At 40.7% G+C, this 22,619-nt stretch overlaps 1 protein-coding gene across 1 annotated transcript in view; it reads right to left on the minus strand.

Annotated features, from left to right (window-relative positions):
- Positions 1 to 22,619, minus strand: part of NYAP2 (neuronal tyrosine-phosphorylated phosphoinositide-3-kinase adaptor 2) — a 257,865-nt gene that overhangs the window by 50,490 nt on the left and 184,756 nt on the right. Inside the window, 2 exon segments of the mRNA XM_010837052.1 lie at positions 17,160 to 17,535; positions 17,537 to 18,255. Coding sequence (XP_010835354.1) covers positions 17,160 to 17,535; positions 17,537 to 18,255 — 1,095 coding nt within the window.

The following is a 22,619-nucleotide window of genomic DNA, read 5'->3' on the forward strand; positions in this document are numbered from 1 at the left end:
GGGAATTCAAATATCCATTGTTCTGGATTAGACTCATAGGTAAAAAAAAAAACAAAAAAAAAAGGGAAAAGGGAAAAAAATTAGGAGGAGGATGAGAGAGCAATATTTGCAATATTAGATTCTTTAGATGAGGCCATGATTATGCCTCAAATAAAACCCACTTATCTCCTGAGGGTCACCAGAGCCAGTCCATTGGAGTGCATCCAGAGTGCCCAGGGCTTTATGACCTTCAGAACCTAAAGAACTGTTGTGACATAAGCCAGGAGGGTCAGCATGCACAATGCAGGGGCAAGGGAGAAAGAGAAACAGAGCCTTTTTCTAAAATGTTCAGTTCTGAATGCTTAGTTCTACTATTTATGTCTTTGTAACAATATGTGTTTATTTATTTGACTGTGCAGGGTCTTGGTTGCAGCATGTGGGATCTAGTTCTCCAACCAGCGATTGAACCCAGCCTCGCTGCATTGGAAGTGGGAAGTTTTAACCACTGAACCACCAGGGAAGTCCCCAAAATGTGTTTTTGATTGCCAAAGCTCCGCTCAAGAAGAACCCTCTCCCTTAATAAAGGGGTCCCTCATCTTCACTTGAATTATTAGGTTTTATTGTTCAACATTTGGGGAAGGGCATAGCAACCCACTCCAGTATTCTTGCCTGGAGAATCCCATGGGTTGAGGAGCTTGGTGGGCTACAGTTCATAAGGTCACAAAGAGTCGGACATGACTGAAGCGATGAGCACGCAGGCATTGTTTGACACTTCAAAATAGACATGCCAGCACCTGGAATAGTGCCTGCACAGAGTAGCTATTTCATAAGCATTAACTGAATGAATGAAAGACTGAGTGAATGTGTATACATGGTTAAAACACTATGTATTAATAGCACTGAAAAGAATGAAATACTTAGGAATAAATTTAACCAAGGAAGTAAAAGATATTGTACACTGAACACTACTACCATTAATTTTACTAGCTCACTCCACTTTAGCTTAGTATTCTAGCTTAGAACTCTGGAATCTATGTGAAGCCAGCCAACCCTCCACTTCCATCAGTGACCTCTTCTATGGTTTCATGTTGACACTTGGCAGGAACTTATCTGATCTTTCATAGAAGTCCCTCTCCAGATGGAGACCCACTGTGCTCTTCCATACCCCAAGGGACTATTGATCCTCTGCCTAGCTGGTTTTGATTCCTGTTCCTATTTCACGCCCTACAATTCAGATCTTTAACATACTAGTCTTCAAAAAGGTTTGTCATATACCCTGGATTCTTACTTTCAAAATTGAAACATAGGTGTCTGAAGACCTTATTCTGGTGGATTCGATTTTGCTTTTCTGTGGATTATATTTGAGTGCAAGTGGGGGCCTTTTAGACCTTTCTTTCCCTTCCTCAGTCCCAGATCTAGGGGTTTCTGCTAATTTGAAGCCACTATAGACATATCTGACACAGGAGCTCAAAATCTCCCAGGGGCACAAAATGCAGGTCTGGCTCCACTTCTCTGACTCAATAGCTTCCACGGTCCTCTCTATTCTTAGAAGGACTTTTAAAATGAATAAAAAAGGAGAGAATGCTGAAGCCCAAGGAAACATACGTTTTACACCAGCCCGGACGATGAGCTGGCCTCCTTAAATGTCAGCTACTCATGAGTCTAAGTCATCCATTGATTTCACATGGAAGTAGGTCAGGACTGCTTTTAACTAGCGGAGCCTCATGCTGCAGGTTTCATTTAGCTATGTGGAGGGAATATTCAAAGTTGATGTGAAAAGCAAACCTCTGCTTAATTAGCATCTGGATAAAGACTTTACTAGGGAAGCCACGCCAAGTTAATATAAAACGAGAAAATCAACAATGAAGTCTTTCGACAGCTATTTTTGTGTCTGTAGCCTTTCATTTATGAGGAGTATAGGGATGGTCACCTCATGCTCTGCCTACTGATGCTAGTTAATCTGTTTTTTGGAGTTGGCATTATTCCTCTATCTGTGGTTGCACACGTTTTTATACAAAATTTGTGTTTCTTATTGCCTTTTTTCTGATTTTTTTTCCAAATGCTGACCTTCAAATCATTTGCATGTTGACCAATCACTTTGGAAGGAAAAGAGATTCTTTTTGAATCTGCTTAGAAACAACACTTCACATATCACCCTGCGAACAGTCCTCCATCCATATACTAAATATTTTTTTTTTGTATTAAACACTTTGAGTCTTTGGCTTCTACTCATTCACTGGTTAATATTAATACTTATACTTTTTTTGGAAGCAAGATTTTTATTTTAAATTCATAACCAGGAAAAGAAAAATATTCATTACATTTGAAAAACACATCCACAACCCAGTTATACTGAATTTTTTTCCTCTGTGAAGAAACCATCTTTCACAATCATGTTGCCATGTTTCTCTGCCCTTTTTTCAATGAGGAAGAGCTCTTTGTTCTCAGCACTGTTCTTTCTTGGGTCAGGGTAACTGTGCTCTCTCAGGTGTGATGTCTCTCCACCCTCCAGCCTTAGATATCATCTGGCAACCCTGAAACAACTTGCCTCCAGAGGGAACATTCTGCCGACTGCTATGTGCTCCTTTACATCAGGTGTGGGATCCACTTAAGATGTCAGATCCTTTACCCAAACCGAACTGAAGAGAGTTGTGGGAACAGAGTGGACTGCCTAAAAGTTTAATTCGTTTTGACCTTGCTGCATTTTTTTTTGTATAAAATATTTATTTTCCCCAGATACTTAAAAATCAAACAATCACCCCTTAGACCTCTGCAGCTATTTATATTTTACGAAGTCTTTTCCAGAACACATTTTTTCTTTCATTTTACACAATGATCCTCTGAGATGAATATGAAAAAGCTGATACTGGGAGAATTTGGCTTGCTCTGAAAGAACAACTGACCCCATGATATCTGATTCCTGTCTCTTTTCCATTTATATATATTAAGTGATCCCCCTCCCATCTACCTTGAATTATACCAAGATGGCTTTTTAAGCTGGTCAAACAAAAGGGTTTTTAAGAACAAACGAAAGTATAGAAATGAAGATTCATTCTAAAACTCCTTATCATCTTCTAGAAATTAGATAATAAACGCACTTCACTTCCCTGGTGGTTCAGACGGTAAAGAATCTACCTGCAGTGCAGGAAACCCAGGTTTCATCCCTTGGTCAGGAAGATCCCCTGCAGAAGGGAGTGGCAACCCACTAGAGTATTCTTGCTTGGAGAATCCAATGGACAGAGGAGCCTGGCAGGCTATGGCACATGGGGTTGCAAAGACTCAGACACAACTGATGCAACTTAGCACACAGCACACACATAGTCTTTCCACTCAAAAACGAATCATTCAATTGTAGAGACTGGACACACATTCATTCAATTTAGCCAGTCATTTGATCATTCAAGGAACACATATTGACAAAAATGTCCTCTGTGCCAGAAAATGTGCTAATTGTTCAGGTGCTGGGAAAAAAAAAAAGACTGACCACTATGTCCTGACCATTTAGTTAAAAAGGCAAAAAGGAAGCTGAATGGATAGAGTTCAAAATTAATTGTTAATACGGACATCATATTGCATGAGAACCAAGAATGCCCTCAGATGGAGGAATTAAGAATATCAAATGTTCTGTGATGTTTTCTCGTCCAAAAGAGGAAAGGTCCAGAGGCCAGTGAGGAAGCCCTTAGTGACTCTGGAGTGAGCAGAAGAGGAAGCCAGCTTGTAGGAAATGAAAGATGGCATGGGAGATAGGAAATGAAGGCAGCAAGTAAACATTCACTTGAATGTCTTGGCCATGAAAAGAAAATGAGTATCATGGCTGGGTGTAGAATCTAGCTGCTTTTTCTGAAACATAGATGGACAATTTTATTATCATTTATATTCACTGATCACAAACAAAGCATGGTCTAGAAGTCAAAGTGAGTTTTGCAGGCTTCGAGTGAGATTAGCAATCAATCAAAGAAGGATGACTCTCAGGCAATCTGTTTTAATTTCTTAGATTTAAAAGTTCTTTTGCACAAAAGCTTGGTCAAATTTCTTTGACAAAAGCCTTTCATCATTTTGACAGAGTTCTCTTGTCCTTAATCATAAGTAGTTAATAACTTATCAATCAAAAAATGAAAGAGGTAACTTTGAGATTCAAAATCTGATAATGTAAAGAGAATAATGCTTTGTTTCAGCTCTGATCCTTCTGTTGGGGGGTCCTAACATCTAAAACTTTTCCCAGTTTCCAAGTTCCTAGAAATATTGATTTCTTATTTGTGTCACGGGAACAGAGACCACTTTAGAATTACCCACCCATAGCAACATGGGTCGGAGAAGGCAATGGCACCCCACTCCAGTACTCTTGCCTGGACAATCCCATGGACAGAGGAGCCTGGTGGGCTGCAGTCCGTGGGGTTGCTAAGAATCGGACACGACTGAGCAACTTCACTTTCACTTTTCACTTTCCTGCATTGGAGAAGGCAATGGCAACACACTCCAGTGTTCTTGCCTGGAGAATCCCAGGGACTGGGCAGCCTCGTGGGCTGCCGTCTATGGGGTCACACAGAGTCGGACATGACTGAAGTGACTTAGCAGCAGCAGCAGCGACATGGGTGGATCTAGGATCGGACAATACACGGATACCCACAATCTTTACTTTATGATTCTATAGTTTTACTATCCTTTTTCTTTCTCAATTTAATTATATCAGTTCCATCTGTAACAAGGGCACAGATGCAAAACATTTTAAAAATGATATATTTTTGAATGTAACTGAAATTTGACCAGAAGAAAATCTGGGGAAAGTATTCTTTCTGCCTTCAATTGTTACAAGACTATTCCAGACTTCTGTATTTGAATTTTTTCCTTTCAGTTCATATGTTCGGGGTGTATCTGGCTAGACAGGATATTCTGCTTCCAAATCCATGTTACTAATCCTCCCTCCTCCCCTCTTAGATTCTTTATGGCATTTTTACTCCTTTCATTTGGGAATAGCAATAGCCCAGATTCTTCAGTTGATTGGTTATTCTACCAGGAGTGGAACATTTAATTAACCCAGCTCCCATCAACTAACAACAATAATGAGTTTGCTTCAGCCGAGAAACACCATGCACCACTACAGACACTTCATTAAATTCAGAATTGCCATCCATTTATTGAATTCTGAAAATTGATCTTTCTGAAAATTAAAAAAAAAAAAAAGCTTTTCAAATATTTTATAATTTAAACAAATTCTTACCTGGAAACACACTCATTTAAGACCAGTGGTCCCATAATAATAACTCCCTTGGTTTATGCAATGCTTTTTCACCAAGGAGGTAAAATGACTTAGCTGAATGTGTTCTTATTCTCTTTACTATTTGAGTTCAATAATGCATAATGTTAAGCAGATTTGAATTCCTCCTTTAAGATGTTAGTCTCTGTTATTTCTTCATGAAAAATGCATCTCTCTATCTCCAAATGTTGAGACATGATCAATTTTTCTCAGCTATCCATTTGTACAGGAACTGGTGATGATCTGACATCTACAAAATGACCCACATTTAAATGCTTTATGGCTATAATCTTTATATCTTTCCCCTAATAAATCTGCCTAGAATGAAATGGGCATTCTTTTAAAAAGGATATTTAAGTGCAGAAGCAATGAATTTAGCATTTAGCATAGTTCCTTTTTGGCTGAATGACTATATTGATTTCAGTGTAGAATTTTCTAAGTCATAGGATCTGATTTTTTTCTCTTTTTTTTACTTAATGGTCAAACATTTCTCTTATGGCTTTTGTTTCTTCAATAGCTCTCTCAAGTCACTATGCCTATTATTTCAACAAGTTCAATAAATACTTATCCTGTATCAACTTTGGGAAAGATTGCATTGAGCCAAGTGCTACATGAAACAAAATGATGAAAAGGTATGGCCCTTGATCTCCCTAGCCATATGTCTTAACGAGGAATAAAACAGGAAAAAAAGCAACTTTACAATAGGTCAGAATAAGACACATACCATTACAGATGTATAGAATGCTCCAAGAATTGAAAGAGAGATTATTTCTAGACAATAGCATAAGAAAAAGTCAATGAAGATGCAACCCATGATCCAAGCATTGCTGCTGCGGCTGCTAAGTCACTTCAGTAGTGTCCGACTCTGTGCCATTAGACTTTGTTTTATGGAGTTACTGGAGGAATCCTTTCCGCAAGATAAAATAGCATCAGAAAGAAAGCTTCAGAGGCAGGAAGTGGTCATTTGTTTGGGGATCTACAGCTCATTCAATAATCCACAGATGTATCAAACAGCAGAGCCCAAAGAGATTCACAGTTTGAGCACTTAATAGTCTCATCTGAAAAGTGAGAAAACTAAGGCATTAAGAGATGAACTGATTGATTCAAAGTTGTCAAAGCGTCTTAAATGGTTCAGCCAAGAAGAAAACCATCTCTTATGATGTCCAGGCCCTGCCAAGCCTTCTAGATCACATGAAAATGTAGAACACATGTGAGGAACTATGTGACTGATAAGAAACCCTTTATTGTTGATGTTGTTTAGTTGCTAAGTCATGTCTGACTCTTTGTGACCCCATGGGCTGCAGCATGGGCTACAGCTCCTCTGTCCATTATCTCCTAGAGTTTGCCTGAATTCACGTCCATTGAGTTGGTGATGCTATCGAACCATTTGTTGCCTACTTCTCCTTTTGCCCTCAATCTTTCCCAATATCAGGGTCTTTTCCAAGCTCTTCACATCAGGTGGCCAAACTATTGGTGCTTCAGCAACAGTCCTTCCAATGAATATTCACTCTACTTTTACCTCCCATTTAATTTCTCGTAGATGTCAAACTGTTGAAAACACATGATATCAAATACAAATCAGAAACTGAATTTTCTGTTTGAGATAATTCAACAGAAGAAAAGGAAATCAGTCCTAGTGTACTGAATACAAACTAAGGAAATCCTGGCTTAAAAAAAATAGACTAGATTAGCTTTATGTCTGAATTGAAAATGTTCCTGCATTTTTTAAGCCTAAAGCAGGGAGGGTTCTTCTTAATGGAGAGAATTGCTGATTAAATTGCTGACAAGAAATTGCACTTAAAGATTCAGCGGCCAGAGAACATAAACATGGGGAATAAACATGTCTGCCTGCATCAATCAAAGACAGCTGCAGTCTACTCCCAGAAAGGTGAGCAATTATTTATGAAATTATGTCTTCTTCAGTGATTCTATGTTGCAATCCTAAGAGAAACTGAATGAGGAAAACAGGTAGTGTCATGGTCCCATTAGCCAAGGAGTGACATGCATTTTCAAAATCAAGGGATTTTACTTATATATTATTTAACCTCATCATCTTGAAAAAAATTGTTTAACTTTAAAAAAAATAATAATTAAATAGGCCAGTGTGTTCTTGAAGAACTGCATATGTGTGTGTGTGTGTGTGTGTGTGTGTTTAAAGATTGGTGTCTGATTCTGCCAAGTACACATTAACATAAATCTGAAGAGAAAAGAAGTCAAGCCAAGAAGCATTTTACAAGGGCCTCTTTAGGAGATTTTGTTTGTTTGTTTCACTAGATCATTTTCTAGGTGAGTGATGCTAAGGCTCTCATTGCCTTTGGGCATTGGCTGATTTTTTTTTTAATCCATGGAGTGTTTTTTTTCCTCTTGGGGCAGCCTTGAGCCACCAAGATACTGCTTAGTTATGGACAAGATGCAAGGAAGTGTGGGCAAAAGCCCTATATTTCTGGAAGATGAATCATCTAGTTGGTAGCTCAGTACTATAAACCTCTCAGCCCAAAGAAACATGCCCAAGCATCCCTAAGTTATGCTTAAAGGCATTGAGATGAGTGCTCATGGTCTCTCTGCCAGGCCATTTAGGTGACTGTGAGGCCCACTGGGCAGACCACAGTCCTTCAGTGATAGCTCAGAGGCCTGGGGTCCAGAAAATCCCTTCAGAGTGACTGCTGCTGCTGCTAAGTCACTTCAGTCATGTCCGACTCTGTGTGACCCCAGAGACAGCAGCCCACCAGGCTCCCCCATCCCTGGGATTCTCCAGGCAAGAACACTGGAGTGGGTTTCCATTTCCTTCTTCAATGCATGAAAGTGAAAAGTGAAAGTGAAGTCGCTCAGTCGTGTCTGACTCTTAGCGACTCCATGGACTGCAGCCCACCAGGCTCTTCCATCCATGGGATTTTCCAGGCAAGAGTACTATAGTGGGGTGCCATTACCTTCTCCATCAGAGTGACTAGGATGATCCAAAGTGAATTTTGGAGGGTCCTGAAAAGGTTTTCCTCTCCCTTCCTAAGCTGATGACAAATATGAAGTGGTCCATGTCATTTAGGTATAGATCCAGCTTTATCTTATCCAGCAGATAACTCTGGGAGCAACAGCAGTATAAGACATTAGAGTTTTTGATGGTAACTGGTGTATTTTAAGGAAATTGGATGGGAAAGTAATTGGGGAGACTGACAAGTATAGATAAAGTATCATTAAGACCAAAAACTCTGAAGCCAAATAATCTGGATTCAAGCCTTAGATTTACTCCCTACATGACTCTGGGTAAGCTATGCCTCAGTTTCTCCTGTCTTTAAAATGGCAGTGTTAATATCACCTACCTCCTAGTACTGCAGTGAAGGTGGAATACAAGTAAAAGGCTTAGGACTCTGTATGGCACAGAGGCAGTGGCATAAAAGCAAGTCCATCCTACTCTTGTTTCGGAAGCATTCTGAAGGACAAGATTAGGGCTGCATTCTTTCCCTGAGTCCTCAACACTACTTCTCGGATGAATTCCATCGTACTTAGTTCATGTTGAAATCATTTCTGAGGCAAACCTGTTTGAGGCAGAAACATTTCCCAAGAAGCTCATCACCTCATTTCCCCATTAATATTGTTAGCTCTAACTACTGAGATGCTTGGCCCAGTTATGACCGTTAGACCTCCTCCTTGCTTTCCTCATCCCCTCCAGTGCCCCAGAAGGAAGACCCCCATTCTCCTGTTCTGCTCTCCTACATTGGCTGGATTGTGGCCTGGGGAGCCTCCCTAGATAGCACACCCTTGTTGTGTATCATGGCTCCATCTGTGGGTACCATTCTGCTCTGTCTAGCTCTCCCCCTTGAATGGTCTAGACCCATCTAAACAGACCTCTGGGGTGAAGACTGCTGTTGGCCTGAGTTTCAAATTCTCCTGACTGTATAACCAACAGAAACAACTCCTTCCTGAAGCAGTTCTTAACAGTGGTTCTCAAATTTAAGAGTCAAGAAATTCGGAGGAAGGAAATGACACATACAGATGAACTTATTTGCAAAGCAGAAATAGAGATACAGATGTAGAGAACAAACTTATGGATACCAGGAAGGGGAAGAAAGGGATGGGGTAAATTGAGAGATTGGGATTGATATAGATACACTATGATAAAATAGATATCTAATGAAAACATGCCGTATAGCACAGGGAACTCTTCTCAATGCTCTATGGTGACTTAAATGCAAAGGAAATCTTAAAAAGAGGGAATGTATGTATACATACAGCTTATTCACTTTGCTGTACACAGAAATTAACACAACATTGTAAAGCAACTATACTGCAATAAAAATTTTTAAAAAAAGAAGAAATGACACATACCTGGCATGCAAGAAGGTTTTAAGAACAAGAATGGATGTTTTTCACACATCGTGCACTGCCTGATACGCTGTTAAACTCTCAAGGTCTCCAGAAGAAACTGGAAGTAGTGAAATTGTTTTCCCTGCTGGTTCAATCAAATGACCCTGACTGTCTTTTTTGGCAAGCTGTCAACTAATCAGTAACTCACTTAAGGAAAGAAAAACAATATTCACTCATTTCATGTTATCTCAGTTTTACTCCTCCCTCCCTCCTTTCCTTTTCCCCTCCTGTGTTTATTAGAAAGCAAACTCAAAGTATTGATGTATTACAGGTTTCTCTTGGACACAAGTAAATAGTGTTGATAATATTTAGCCATATACCCCTGAGTTATTGTTGGATATTAGCCATAAATATTCCCAGAGAAGGGAATCACAACCCATTCCAGTATTCTCGTCTGGAGAGAGAGACAAGGGCTGTCTTGGGCTGTCCATGGGCTCCTCCTCCCATGGACAGAGGAGCCTGGAGGGCTAGAGTCTATGAGGTTGCAAATAGTTAGACATGACTGAAGCGACTTACCACACATGTACAGCCATAAACATTACTGAGGATTACCAAAAAGTCAAGATCACAGGCCCAAGCTCCAGAATTTTTCATTGAACAGGTCTATTTATGATAAAGCCCAGGAATCTGTATTTTTAGTAACAGGCAGGTGAAAATAATGCACGAGGTCCTTTGCCCACTGTACTTTGAACGAGCTAAGGATATTCCTGGGAGCACGTCTCCACAGTCCTGGCCTGAGGACATCATCATAACCCAGAGGAGGGCTCAATTTTCCTTCTGAGCTACTGGAAGGAGTCTTGCTAAGGTAGAAACCAGTTTGAGGCCACAGTGTGGGACTCTGAGCAGGAGGGCAATCAATAAACAGCAGGAAAAGAACCTGACAATGATTGTAAAGTTTAGATTAAGAAGTTTAGCAGAACCTATAGGCTCTGATCTTGCCATACCTTCTGGAATTCTCCTTGATATATCCTCAGATATCTCTTTAGCTGTTCTGCATGCATGCTCAGTCGCTTCAGCTGGGTCCAACTCTTTGCAACCCCATGGACTGTAGCCCACCAGGCTCCTCTGTCCATGGGATTCTCCAGGCAAGAATACAGACTGGGTTGCTATGCCCTCCTCCAGGGGCTTCTTCCTGATCCAGGGATTGAACCCACTTCCCTTATGTTTCCTGTATTGGCCAGTGGGTTCTTTACCACTCCTAAATGCCTTTGGAGGATTTGTATGTTCCAGAGGTTCCAGGTTTTACCCTTCAACACTGGCCAGGTAGCTTCTAGTCACCATGCAAATGGAAGTTCTACTCATAGTCAGCATGCTGGGCAGTGGGCAGTAACAGGCTGAAGGCTCATTCCCCACAGTAAATGCGAGATTCAGGCTCCTGGGTTCTCTTCCCCACCCTTCCCCTCAGCTTCTCTGTCCAACCCACTTTTTGTCAGTCTCTACTTTCACAGGAATTAACAGGAGGGAAAAATAAAGTCCTTAGCTAGTGTGCTTGCCAGATTTTACTAGGAAACAATATTTCCAATGGGCTAAACAAAAGTGTAAGTTAACATTAGTTTCATGTTTCCCAGGACAGCTGAGTTCTCAGAAAGTGGACATCCCTGACCATCTCAGACATGAATCTGAGAACTTCATCCAAGACTAAGCAAATGGATTCATGTGGCCTTTGAAAGTGAAGGTCACAAAGTCCCTACACTGCAGGTCAAGCACTTAAGTTCGATGAGAGGCTCCACAGACAAGTTTGGATATCTGGTTTCTTGGTCCAAAACTGATTAATGATATGATAATACAATGAGGAAAAGCACAAAAGGAAAAGAGGGAAGAAGGGGAGGGGAGGAGAGGCCAGATCCATCAATAAAACCACCTGCAAGCCAGAGCAGGCAGGAAAACCACAAGAGACAGAAGAATTTAAGTGAATTTAAATAGTAGAGCTATAGAGGACTAGTGAGCTCTACAACCTCAAATAGTCCCACTGGAGGAGACCTCAGTGTCACAGTTAATCTATCAGTACTGTCACTGCTACTACAAATGACGGGACAATGATGGCCACCCCTGCGTGAGGCCTCCCTTGCTCAGGCCATCTTGCTGGACACGTCTCAAGTGTTAGCACACAGTACACACGCAGTGCTGATCACAACAGTGACCCTGAATCATAAACACCCTGACATTCATATACCCTTCCTTTTTCTTTAAAATGGGGTACTATTCACATACAACCTTCCAAAATCATTGTTTTTCTAATTTAAAATTATGTTTTAATTAAATAAGTAAGAGTCAATTGGATCAGCTGCTTTGCCTGCAATGCCTAATATTTTAGGAATCACTTGACCTCAATCTACTTAAACAATGAAAAAGGCATGTATATGGGAGGTGGAGGGCATGGGGTTATTTTGCTTGTTTGATGGTGTGGGGTTGTTGTTGTTTAAGAAAGTGAGTGGAAAGGCAAAAGTTATATCTGATTTCCAACTGTGTGTCATCAGACCCAAAGGACATATGTATATCTATAATTGTAAATATGTAACATAACATCCAAAAGTCTTAAAAGGGAGTCTTATTAAAGGGGTGGGAAAATAAATAAATAAATAAATATATATATATATATGAATTGATTGATATTGGATTGATTACCTGGTTCGACTCCTGGCTCGGGAAGATCCACTGGAGAAGGGTAGGCTACCCACTCCAATATTCTTGGGCTTCCCTTATGGCTCAGCTGGTAAAGAATCCACTTGCAATGCTGGAGACCTGGGTGCGATCCTTGGGTTGGGAAGATCGCCTGGAGAAGGGAAAGGCTACCCACTCCAGTATTCTGGCCTGAATTCCATGGACTGTACAGTCCATAGGGTCACAAAGGGTCAGACATGACTGAGTGACTTTCGCTTTCATAGGCTTCCCCGGTGGTGGCAGTGGTAAAGAACCCGCTTGAGAATGCAGGAGACACAAGAGACGTGGGTTCAATGCCTGTGTCAGGAAGATTCCCTGGAGGAGGGCATGGCAACCCAGTCCAGTATTCTTGCCTAGAGAATCCTATGGACAGAGGAGCCTGGTGGGCTAAGGTCTGTAAGGTCACAAAGAGTTGAACACGACTGAAGCAACTTAGCACTCATGCAACAGTACCGGAAGAATGAGCTTGCATCTTTCTTTTTCTTTGATCTTTCGTTGACCCTACTGTGTTTCAGTGTTTCTTCTCTGGTTTTCTGTGTACCTTGTATGTGCTTCATTGCTTGGCACTTACATTTGTTTATGTGACCACTTGACTTGCTGTGTGCATTTTTTGTGTATGCTTCTTGGTGCCTCAGTATTTTTAATTTATTGCTTCTCTTTGCTGTTTCATGCTTCTATTTTTTTCTTTAAAGTTTCTCTTTCCACTTTTCCACTTTTAACTTTTCTATTGCATTTTGTCCCTCAAGTATACCATAAATTTAATTATATCCTTCATTATGCCTCATACATTTTCATAGGAACATACATTCATACACTTATATTAAATATAGGCTGAACTTTATTTTTAAAGGATTTATTTGAGGGGATAAAAGAGTTTTCTTTTTTTCTTACTTGATTCTGGCTAATAGTTTCTATGATTCAGGGCTTTTGATTTATTAAAACAAAATAGCCTATTCATGACCTAAGTGTTCTAGATTCCAATCAAAGGATATATAGAAAAAGAATGTGTAAAAGGAAGATAAAAATGATAAGTAGAAAATTCACCACAAAGCATATTTGTATTGGGTTGACCAAAAGTTTATTCAAATTTTTTGGCCAATGCAATACTTCACCTACTTCTCATATAGACAAAGAAATGTGGAATAATAAAATACAAGTTAATCACTTCTAACATGTTTGCTATCTTCTTTATCAGTATACAGGTGACATATAGTGGCTCAGATGGTAAAGAATCCATCTGCAATGTGGGAGACCTGAGTTAAATCCCTGGGTTGGGAAGATCTCCTGGAGAAGGGCATGAAAATCCACTCCAGTATTCTTGCCTGGAGAATGCCCATAGACAGAGGAGCCTGGCAGTCTGCAGTCCCTGGGGTCACAAAGAGTTGGACACAACAGAGCGACTAAGCATATAGCACTACACAAATTTTAAAAATACTAATAAGAACCAGTTTACATAAATTTATCATTACTATGCTCATGCATAGTTAAATAACAAAATAATGCCAGATCAACTAGGAAAAGCATACTTCTGAGTTTAAAAAAAATGCTTCCTAAAAAAACATGCTTCAATTAATGTGAAGGCTGTATTTAGAAAACTGTGAAGCAAAATGAAATTGATTCATAGTCTAACACTACTGTATTATTTTAACTCTTTCCTATTTCCCAATCCCCATCAATTATTATAAGCCTCTAAGATATGAAATTATTAAATTAGGTGTATCTTTTAGAGATTATTAAAAATAAGAGTTGAAGGGATACATTTTATCTGACATAGCTTTTTAAAGCCAAAAGATTATATTTGCTTTGAATTGAATATCAGAATATTAGCAAAATGAACATTTCTAGTGAAGGCAATGGCACCCCACTCCAGTACTCTTGCCTGGAAAATCCCATGGATGGAGGAGCCTGGTGGGCTGCAGTCCATGGGGTCGCAAAGAGTCGGACACGACTAAGCGACTTCACTTTCACTTTTCACTTTCATGCATTGGAGAAGGCAATGGCAACCCACTCCAGTGTTCTTGCCTGGAGAATCCCAGGGACGGGGGAGCCTGGTGGGCTGCCGTCTCTGGGGTCGCACAGAGTCAGACACGACTAAAGCAACTTAGCAGCAGCAGCAGCAGCAGTGAAACTTAGTGGGGTATGGAGCACAGAGATACAAGTCTTACTTTTATTTCTGAAATGCAAAAAAAAAAAAAAAGAATGTGACTCAGGGGTCATGAATGGTATACTACTTCATATCATTTATCCTGTCCCCGTGTTATGGGCAAGTGTTTACAAATCCTATCTGTCAAGAGGGAAGCGGATAGTTGTATCACTGAGGGCAGCAGTAACTGTAGGTAAACTCTCAGCTATCAACACTTTTGGATCTGTATTTTGAATTACAGGATGATTCTGAGAGCCCCTGTGATTGTGTTAAAATCAGACAGTGTTTTTCTATTTTCTTCCTGAGTCAAAAAAAGAAAAAAATGGCATTGGATTACTCATTAGAAATTCTATGTGCATTTTTCCTCCCTTCCGTATGATAAAGTAAAACATTGGAACTGATATAACTCAGGGCATGACCTTTCTCTGAAGAGCTGATGCACAGTTAATAACATATGGAAAGGAATTTAATCCTCAGATCTCTAAAAAGCTATAAAGAGCCTAGATTACTTTTCCATGTACAAGCTTGGTTTTAGACGCACACAAAGCTCGTTTTGGAGTTGAATAGGAAAGTCTGTGACATATAGCACATAGTCTGATTCTAACAGATGGATTTTTCTTGAAATAACTTCATTAGTTAATCACTTTTTTTACATATACTTTTTCTAGCTAATTGGTATAACTGCCAGCTGGAGCTGTTAAGAAACGTCCAAAGAAATTGGTAGGTAGGGGGAACACCGGCTAATTTCACCAATTCTAGGATTAAACTTCTACTAATTTCATACTAACCAGTATGTACTTTGAGAGTAAAATCTTCTCCATAATTTTTCTCCACCTTTTTCCAAAAAGCTTACTAGATCTATGTTTAAACCAACTCAATTATCCGGAGTTGAAGACATGACAAAAAGACAAGACGCCAGAAGATGAGCCTCACAGGTCAGCAGGTGTCCAGAATGTTACTGGGAAGAGCAGAGAAATAGCTCCAGAAAGAATGAAGAGGCTGGGCCAAAGCAGAAACAATGCTCAATTGTGAATGTGTCTGGTAGTAAGAAGTTAATGTTTCCATCAGTCTTTCTGATTAACGAGGAAAAAGATAAGTTGCTTATAACCACTAATGAATATTAATTATCTATGGAATTTCATCACCATCTTCATCAGACATGCTAAAGAGTTCTTTTCCTTTAAAGAATTTCTAAGTGTAACTGCATGAATGCCTGTGTGCTCAGTCACTCAGTCCTGACCCCAGGAACTGTAGCCTGCCAGACTCCTCTATCCAAGGAATCTTCCAGGTGAGAACAGTGGATCGGGTTGCCATTTCCTACTCCAGGGGATCTTCCCCATCCAGAGATCGTAACTATGTCTCTTGGGTCTTGTCTCCTGCGTTGGCTGGTGGATTCTTTAGGAATCCTATGGCATCATTTGAGATGTAAATGATTACGTTTCAGCTTAGGTGCCATAAGACATTTTTAAATAAAGGAAAACAGTGTAATTTGATGAAATGAACATTGAGAAAACTGGGATCTGTTTTGACTTTACAAAATCTTTACGTAGTGATTTGGATCTCACAAAAGGGTTAGTCATTCAGATAGAGACAATCCCTAGTCTTTGAAATTCAGTGGTAAATATCATGTTCCCCACCCATTTATCATTAACAATCTTTCTGTAATTTATGTGTTGATAGATCTAGGAAAAGTACCATAGGAATAAGATGCTAATTACCAAGGGCTTTAAAAGGGAAACAGCAAGCCTAGTCTAGTTTAGCAGGAAGGTAAGGATGTAGCAACATGGAGTATGCGGAGAGAATAATTTGTTGTTTTTTAAAAAAGTAATAATTCTATTCAAATTGCTCTCTTTCCAGTAAAGGCTTTCTAATACAGATTTGCTCAAGCAGTTTTTAATATAAGGTAATTTTAACACTTACCAATTCCATGTTTGAATGTATAATTTCCTGCCAAATCAAGACGTACCTAAACATTTTTATATTAATATGTTTTCTTTGTTAGACTTCCAGGGGGTCACTTAAATTGAGATCTTACACTTCATTTTAAATTTAAAACCGATTCCTCTTTTTAATATGTTATATTGTGCAGACCGTCACTTTCAGTTCTTTCAGGACACACTAGTTCCTTTTTTGTTTTGGCAGCTTAAAAAAAAATGACACAAATTTGCTACTTCGAAGTTCTAGAAGACAGAAGTTTGAAACGCGTTTCACATGACTGAATTCAAGCCTGTAGGCTGGGCTCCCATTCTTTCTGAAGGTCAAGGAGAGAATGGGTTCCCTGGACTCTTCGATGTTCTAGAAGTTTCCTGATTTCTTGGCTCACAACGCCCTCCCCCATCCTCAAAACCCGCATGTTCATCTCTCTGACTCAGACGGCCCTGCCTTTGTCTTTCACTTATAAGGACCTGTAAGAAGGCAATATTTCCTTTGGTATGCTGAAAATAAAATCACGCATCTGGAGCTTTCAACTAAAAGGACCAAAGCTCACTTTGTTGCTGTGTCACTAAGTCCTGTCCTCTGCGACCCCCTGGACTGTAGCCCATCAGGCTTTCCCAGGCATGAATACTGGAGTGGGTTGCCATTTCCTTCTCCAGGGGATCTTCCCGACCGAGGGATCGAACCCGAGTCTCCTGCATTTGCAGTCGGATTCTTTACCGCTGAGCCACCTGGGAAGCCCCGCCAAGCCCACATACCACGTGCCTTATCTGTACATCAAGGGCTTCCTTGCACTCAAGTCACAAAGGACAGCGTCTGTGCACTTACTCTCTGCAGGTTCTTTAGAGCGGCGGCCGCTGGACGACTTCCCCAGCAGGCTGCGCCCCGAGGTAAAGAGGCTGGTTAACTCTTCCAAAGGACTCGTGGGGGTTCTGGACCGGGAGCCGCTCGGAGCCGAGCCGTAGGTATTGACCGCGGCGTTGACCATCTTGCTCCCGTCTGACACCGGTCTGGGGGTGGAGTGAGGCACTGATGGCGAGCTCCTGGAGAGGCTGCCCGAATGCACGGCGTCGTAGGGCGGGGGCCTTTTGAGGCTGAGCGGGGTCAGGGACCTGCCCATGCTGACAGGCGATGGGGAAGCGGAGTGACTTTTGGGGTAGCCGTGCGGCGACTGCGTTCGGTACAGAGTGGAGGGCGGGGGAGCCGTGCGACGAGGAGAGCACGGAGGCGGTGGGAACCGGCCCCAGGGCTCCAGCCTGGTCTTTCTCCAGTTTCGCGTGGCCAGAGGCAAGCGATGGCAAGGAGGATGGAGAGGCCCCGGCCTGCTGTTTCATATAAGACACGTTTTCCAACACAGGAAGCTTGGTGACCTCCAGCGGGGTGAGCGGAGACTCATCTGAGTTGGGGGAGCACTGCACCGGGGCTGGGGGGAACACCAGCAGCGGGGGTCTATGAGACAGCAGGTTGGGAAAGGGCGGGGGGATGTCACAGAGCAAACCCTTTGGAGTACATGGCACTGAGGACTTGGCCAAGTCCAGGTCAGGCACCGTGGGAGTAGCACACTGCGAAGAACAGCTGTGATGGTCGAGGTCACATTTTGAGTCTTGGCCTAGATCGTCAAAAATGGGGTATTTCATTTCTTCGTAGACGGCCTCACTCTGGTCCTCATCGTCCTTCCGGAAGTCTCTGAGAATGTTCCCCACCATCTCAATGTACACGGGCTCCTCTTCCTCGGGGTCCCCTGCGGGGCTGCTGACTTGGCAGAGGGAGGAGTCCCGCGGGAGTGAGGTCCTCCTGGGTCCGTGCTTTTTGATATACGTTTCATCAAAAGATGTGCTGAGCTGAGTGTTCGGGTTCCGTTTTGGTTTGGGAGGAGGAATCTTCTTTGAATATTCATCACTGTGGGGTCTTGGCTTGGTTGACACTAAAAGAAGAAGAAGAAAATAGTAAAACAGATGAGTACGATAGTAAAACTTTCAGATATGACTTGCAGGTGACTTTCCTACTCTAATGAGAAGGAAATGGCAACCCACTCCAGTATTCGTGCCTGGAGAATCCCATGGATGGAGGAGCCTGGCGGGCTACAGTCCATGTGGTCACAAAGAGTCAGATACCACTGAGCCACTAACACTTTACTACTCTAAACTTATGAGGGAAGGGATAACCTGAATCATTTCTAGATGGAGGCATAGACTAAAACTCCAACAGAAATCAAACATTTCAATATTTAGAAAAACATGATGTGAAAACCGTAGTAATATTATCTTCAAATTAATATTAATAATCCAACACTGATAAATGCATTTAGGCCAGAACTCTTCACCACTGTCTTAGAATTTCTAAATAGAAACTTTTAGATGACACAAATTGGATAAAAACAATCACATATTTGATAAAAATCAACCTCCACCAATTAAGCAACAAAGAAACTTAAGGGAAAAAAAAAAAACAACAGAGTTTCTGTTAGAACAAATGGTTATAATAACACCATGGGGACTGTGCCCTTTTAATGATATGGCTATTACACATGATCACATCTTGTTTTCATTTGGGATAAAAATGTTCCAGCCTGCTAGATTTAATCTCTGTCTTGGTTCAGACAAATAACTTTTATACAGATGGGGCTGATACATCAGGGGAAATTGATGTGAACATCTTATGAGGCTAGACAAGTTAATCTCCAAATCTCCAGGTAGTGTTGATTATGGTATATTCTGTTTTTGTTCAGAAGGTCTCTCATGATATCCCAAATGCTCTCTTGGAATGAATTTATTGCCCTGACACATCAGAAGCCCCTAGAGAGTTTTACAAGAGAATAATCCAGAGAATGATGTGCAAGCTTCAAGAATAACTTCTGGAAACTCACAATAGATGTGCATACAAGTATATTCCACAGCCTGCTGGAAGTCCTCCTTGGAATGGAGCATAAACTTCTGACTCCATCCAGGAGGGCCAAACAGGCAACGTGTCTGTGACTGCAAACAATTGTTTGGCATGCAGGGAAGGTACTGGAGTCTTGTTATTATCTCATTATTGCATTGTGCTGATACATAATTATAATGATTATCATTTTTATCCAATGTGGCAGAATGTAGTTCATTGTGGTAAGTGATAGCATACAATGTAAGTTGACAGTGTAGTTTATAGGTATAAACCTATGAGAAAAGAGCAGACTTCTCTACAATTTGCAGCTTGAAGGGAGAGGAGGTCTCAAGGCACAAAGCAGGAAATACCCCAAATTTCCTTAGTTTTGTTTTTCAATTAGTATAACCTGTGATACAGAAAGTCTTCTAAAACTTACTATAGGAGAACCAAGTGCTTAAAGTTTATTTAGGTGGCTTCCCTAAACATCAATCATACCTTCTGAGAAAGAGAACCCATCACATACTCTAGCAGTGGCTATATTGCTCACTTCTTTTCTAGGTCATTCCTGCTTTCAAATATTCTGCTCCATTGTTCCCATGATGATTTTTTTCACTCACTACAATCAAACAGCTTGTTGAAGGGAAGTTTCTTAATATTACGTAGACTTTTCCTTTAACTTGCAGTAGGAAAAAACTAGATGCCGTTTCCAGGGGGGGTGATACAGCAGTAGAGCCTTTTCATGTCAAATAAGAAAAATCTAGGGACATAATGGGATGACAACAACCCAGAAGATTCTTTAGGCAGGACCCAAAGTGACTAATAGTTCCTCTCTGTATCTCCTACTGGTAATACATTTTTATTGGCTTTGAAATCTACCATGCATGCTCACTTTATATGGTTTAAATAAATCATCAAATTATATACAAAAATCTGGGCCCAAATAAAGTAAAACCATAAATTAATGAATAAGATTGACTTTGAATTGGAAGGGACTTTGAAAGAGCCAAGACTTAAAAGTCCACCCAGACTATTCTTCTGTAGCTTCTTGCCATCTTCCACCTCAGCTTGTCATCCTAGACTGCATAACTCACCCTCTAGGAATACTTGCCACTGAGTATTGAGTTATAGGGATTGAATGGCGTGGGAAGTGGCAAATCATTCTGTAAATTGAGGGTTAATCTAAAGTTAGGAATGAATGTGTATCCATGAGATGGATAACTTCATAATTTAAGAATTATCATACTTAGAATAAGACTTTCGTTATTCTGTTTCCTAAATTATAACTCACTGCTGGGTTTTTTTTCTTCTTTGACCTTCCTCTAAATTATAATACCAACATAGACTTCGGTAGTTGTGTGGAGAGAATTAACAGGACAAGCAGAACACAAGCATCTACTGAGCCCAAACCTAGGTAGAAACACTGCATTGAGGGAAGACTGCAGCCCAGGATTCCCAGGAACATAGAGGTCAGGGTAGAGCTGAAAGTGACATGATATTCAGGGAAGTAGAAGCATCAGCCTCTTCCCTGGAACCAGCATCCCTCTTCCCACATAGATTAGAATGTGGCCTTTGGAACAGGCAAGACCAACGCTTGGGTTGCACTCAAAATATAAGCAAATGACACTAGTTTTGTTTGCCAAAATAAACAGAAAAAAAATGAAATAAAATAAAGACCCACCATGTCTATGAAATAATGGAAGAAAGAAAAAGATTCTATTCTATAACACAACATAGTTAGAATTAAGATAACTGTTCATTTTGAGGGCTTCCCAGGTGGCTCAGTGATAAATGATCCACATACCAGTGCAGGAAATGTGGGTTTGATTCCTGGGTCAAAAGATGCCCTGGAGAAGGCAATGGCAACTCACTCCAGTATTCTTGCCTGGGAAATCCCATGGACAGAGGAGCCTGGAGGACTGCACTTCATGGGGTCACAAGAGAGTCAGACATGACTTAGCGACTAAAAAAGTTCATTACGAAGGAATTTAGATAATTTATTTGTACTGTGAGGACAACTTTAATACCAAACCAAGTACACATATTATCTGACAAGGGGAATTACATATGTGACTCTTGTGATGAATCTAAGGTAATCAAAATTGACAGTTGCTATGGACTGAACTGTGTCCCTGGCAAATTATTTTCTTGAAGTCCTAACGTCCAATGTGATGTTATTGGAGGGAGATCCTTTGAGTGATAATTAGGTCATGAAGTCATGAGGGCTGGGTACTACTGATGGAAGAGATTAGTGACCTTATAAGAAGCATCACCAGAAAGCATTTTCATTGTCTCATTCTCTTCACCATGTGAGGACATAGTGAAAAGATTGCCATCTGCTAGGCAGGAAAAGTATTCTCAGCAGAAACTATGTTAATACCTTGATCTTGGACTTCTGCCCTCAAGAACTATGAGAAAATAAATATCTGCTGTTTAAGCCACCTAGTCTGTGGAATTTTGTTATGTCAGCTTGAGATAACTTAGAACACAGAATACTGATTAAAACTAGATCTGATAGACAGAGTGCCTGATGAACTATGGATGGAGGTTCGTGACATTGTACAGAAGACAGGAAACAAGACCATCCCAAGAAAAAGAAATGCAAAAAAGCAAAATGGCTGTCTGGGGAGGCCTTACAAATAGCTGTGAAGAGAAGGGAAGCGAAAATCAAAGGAGAAAAGGAAAGATACACATTTGAATGCAGAGTTCCAAAGAATAGCAAGGAGAGATAAGAAAGCCTTCCTCAGTGATCAATGCAAAGAAATAGAGGGAAAAAATAAAATGGAAAAGACTAGAGACCTCTTCAAGAAAATTAGAGATACCAAGGGAACATTTCATGCAAAGATGGGCTTGATAAAGGACAGAAATGGTAGCGACCTAACAGAAGCAGAAGATATTAAGAGAGGTGGCAAGAATACACAAAAGAACTGTACAAAAAAGATCTTCATGACCCAGATAGTCACAGTGGTATGATCATTCTCCTAGAGCCAGACATCCTGGAATGTGAAGTCAAGTGGGCCTTAGGAAGCATCACTATGAACAAAGCTAGTGGAAGTAATGGAATTCAGGTTGAGCTATTTCAAATCTTAAAAGATAATGCTGTGAAAATGTTGCACTTAATGCACGAGCAAATTTGGAAAACTCTGCAGTGGCCACAGGACTGGAAAAGGTCAGTTTTCATTCCAATCCCAAAGAAAGGCAATGCCAAAGAATGCTCAAACTACCGCACAGTTGCACTCATCTCACACACTAGTAAAGTGATGCTTAAAATTCTCCAAGCCAGGCTTCAGCAATACGTGAACCATGAACTTCCTGATGTTCAAGCTGATTTTAGAAAAGGCAGAGGAACCAGGATCAAATTGCCAACATCTGCTGGATCATGGAAAAAGCAAGAGAGTTCCAGAAAACCATCTATTTCTGCTTTAT

The sequence above is a fragment of the Bison bison genome, unplaced genomic scaffold (genome assembly GCF_000754665.1).
Source record: "Bison bison bison isolate TAMUID 2011002044 unplaced genomic scaffold, Bison_UMD1.0 scf7180017864068, whole genome shotgun sequence".
In the NCBI taxonomy this organism is placed as follows: Eukaryota; Metazoa; Chordata; class Mammalia; order Artiodactyla; family Bovidae; genus Bison; species Bison bison.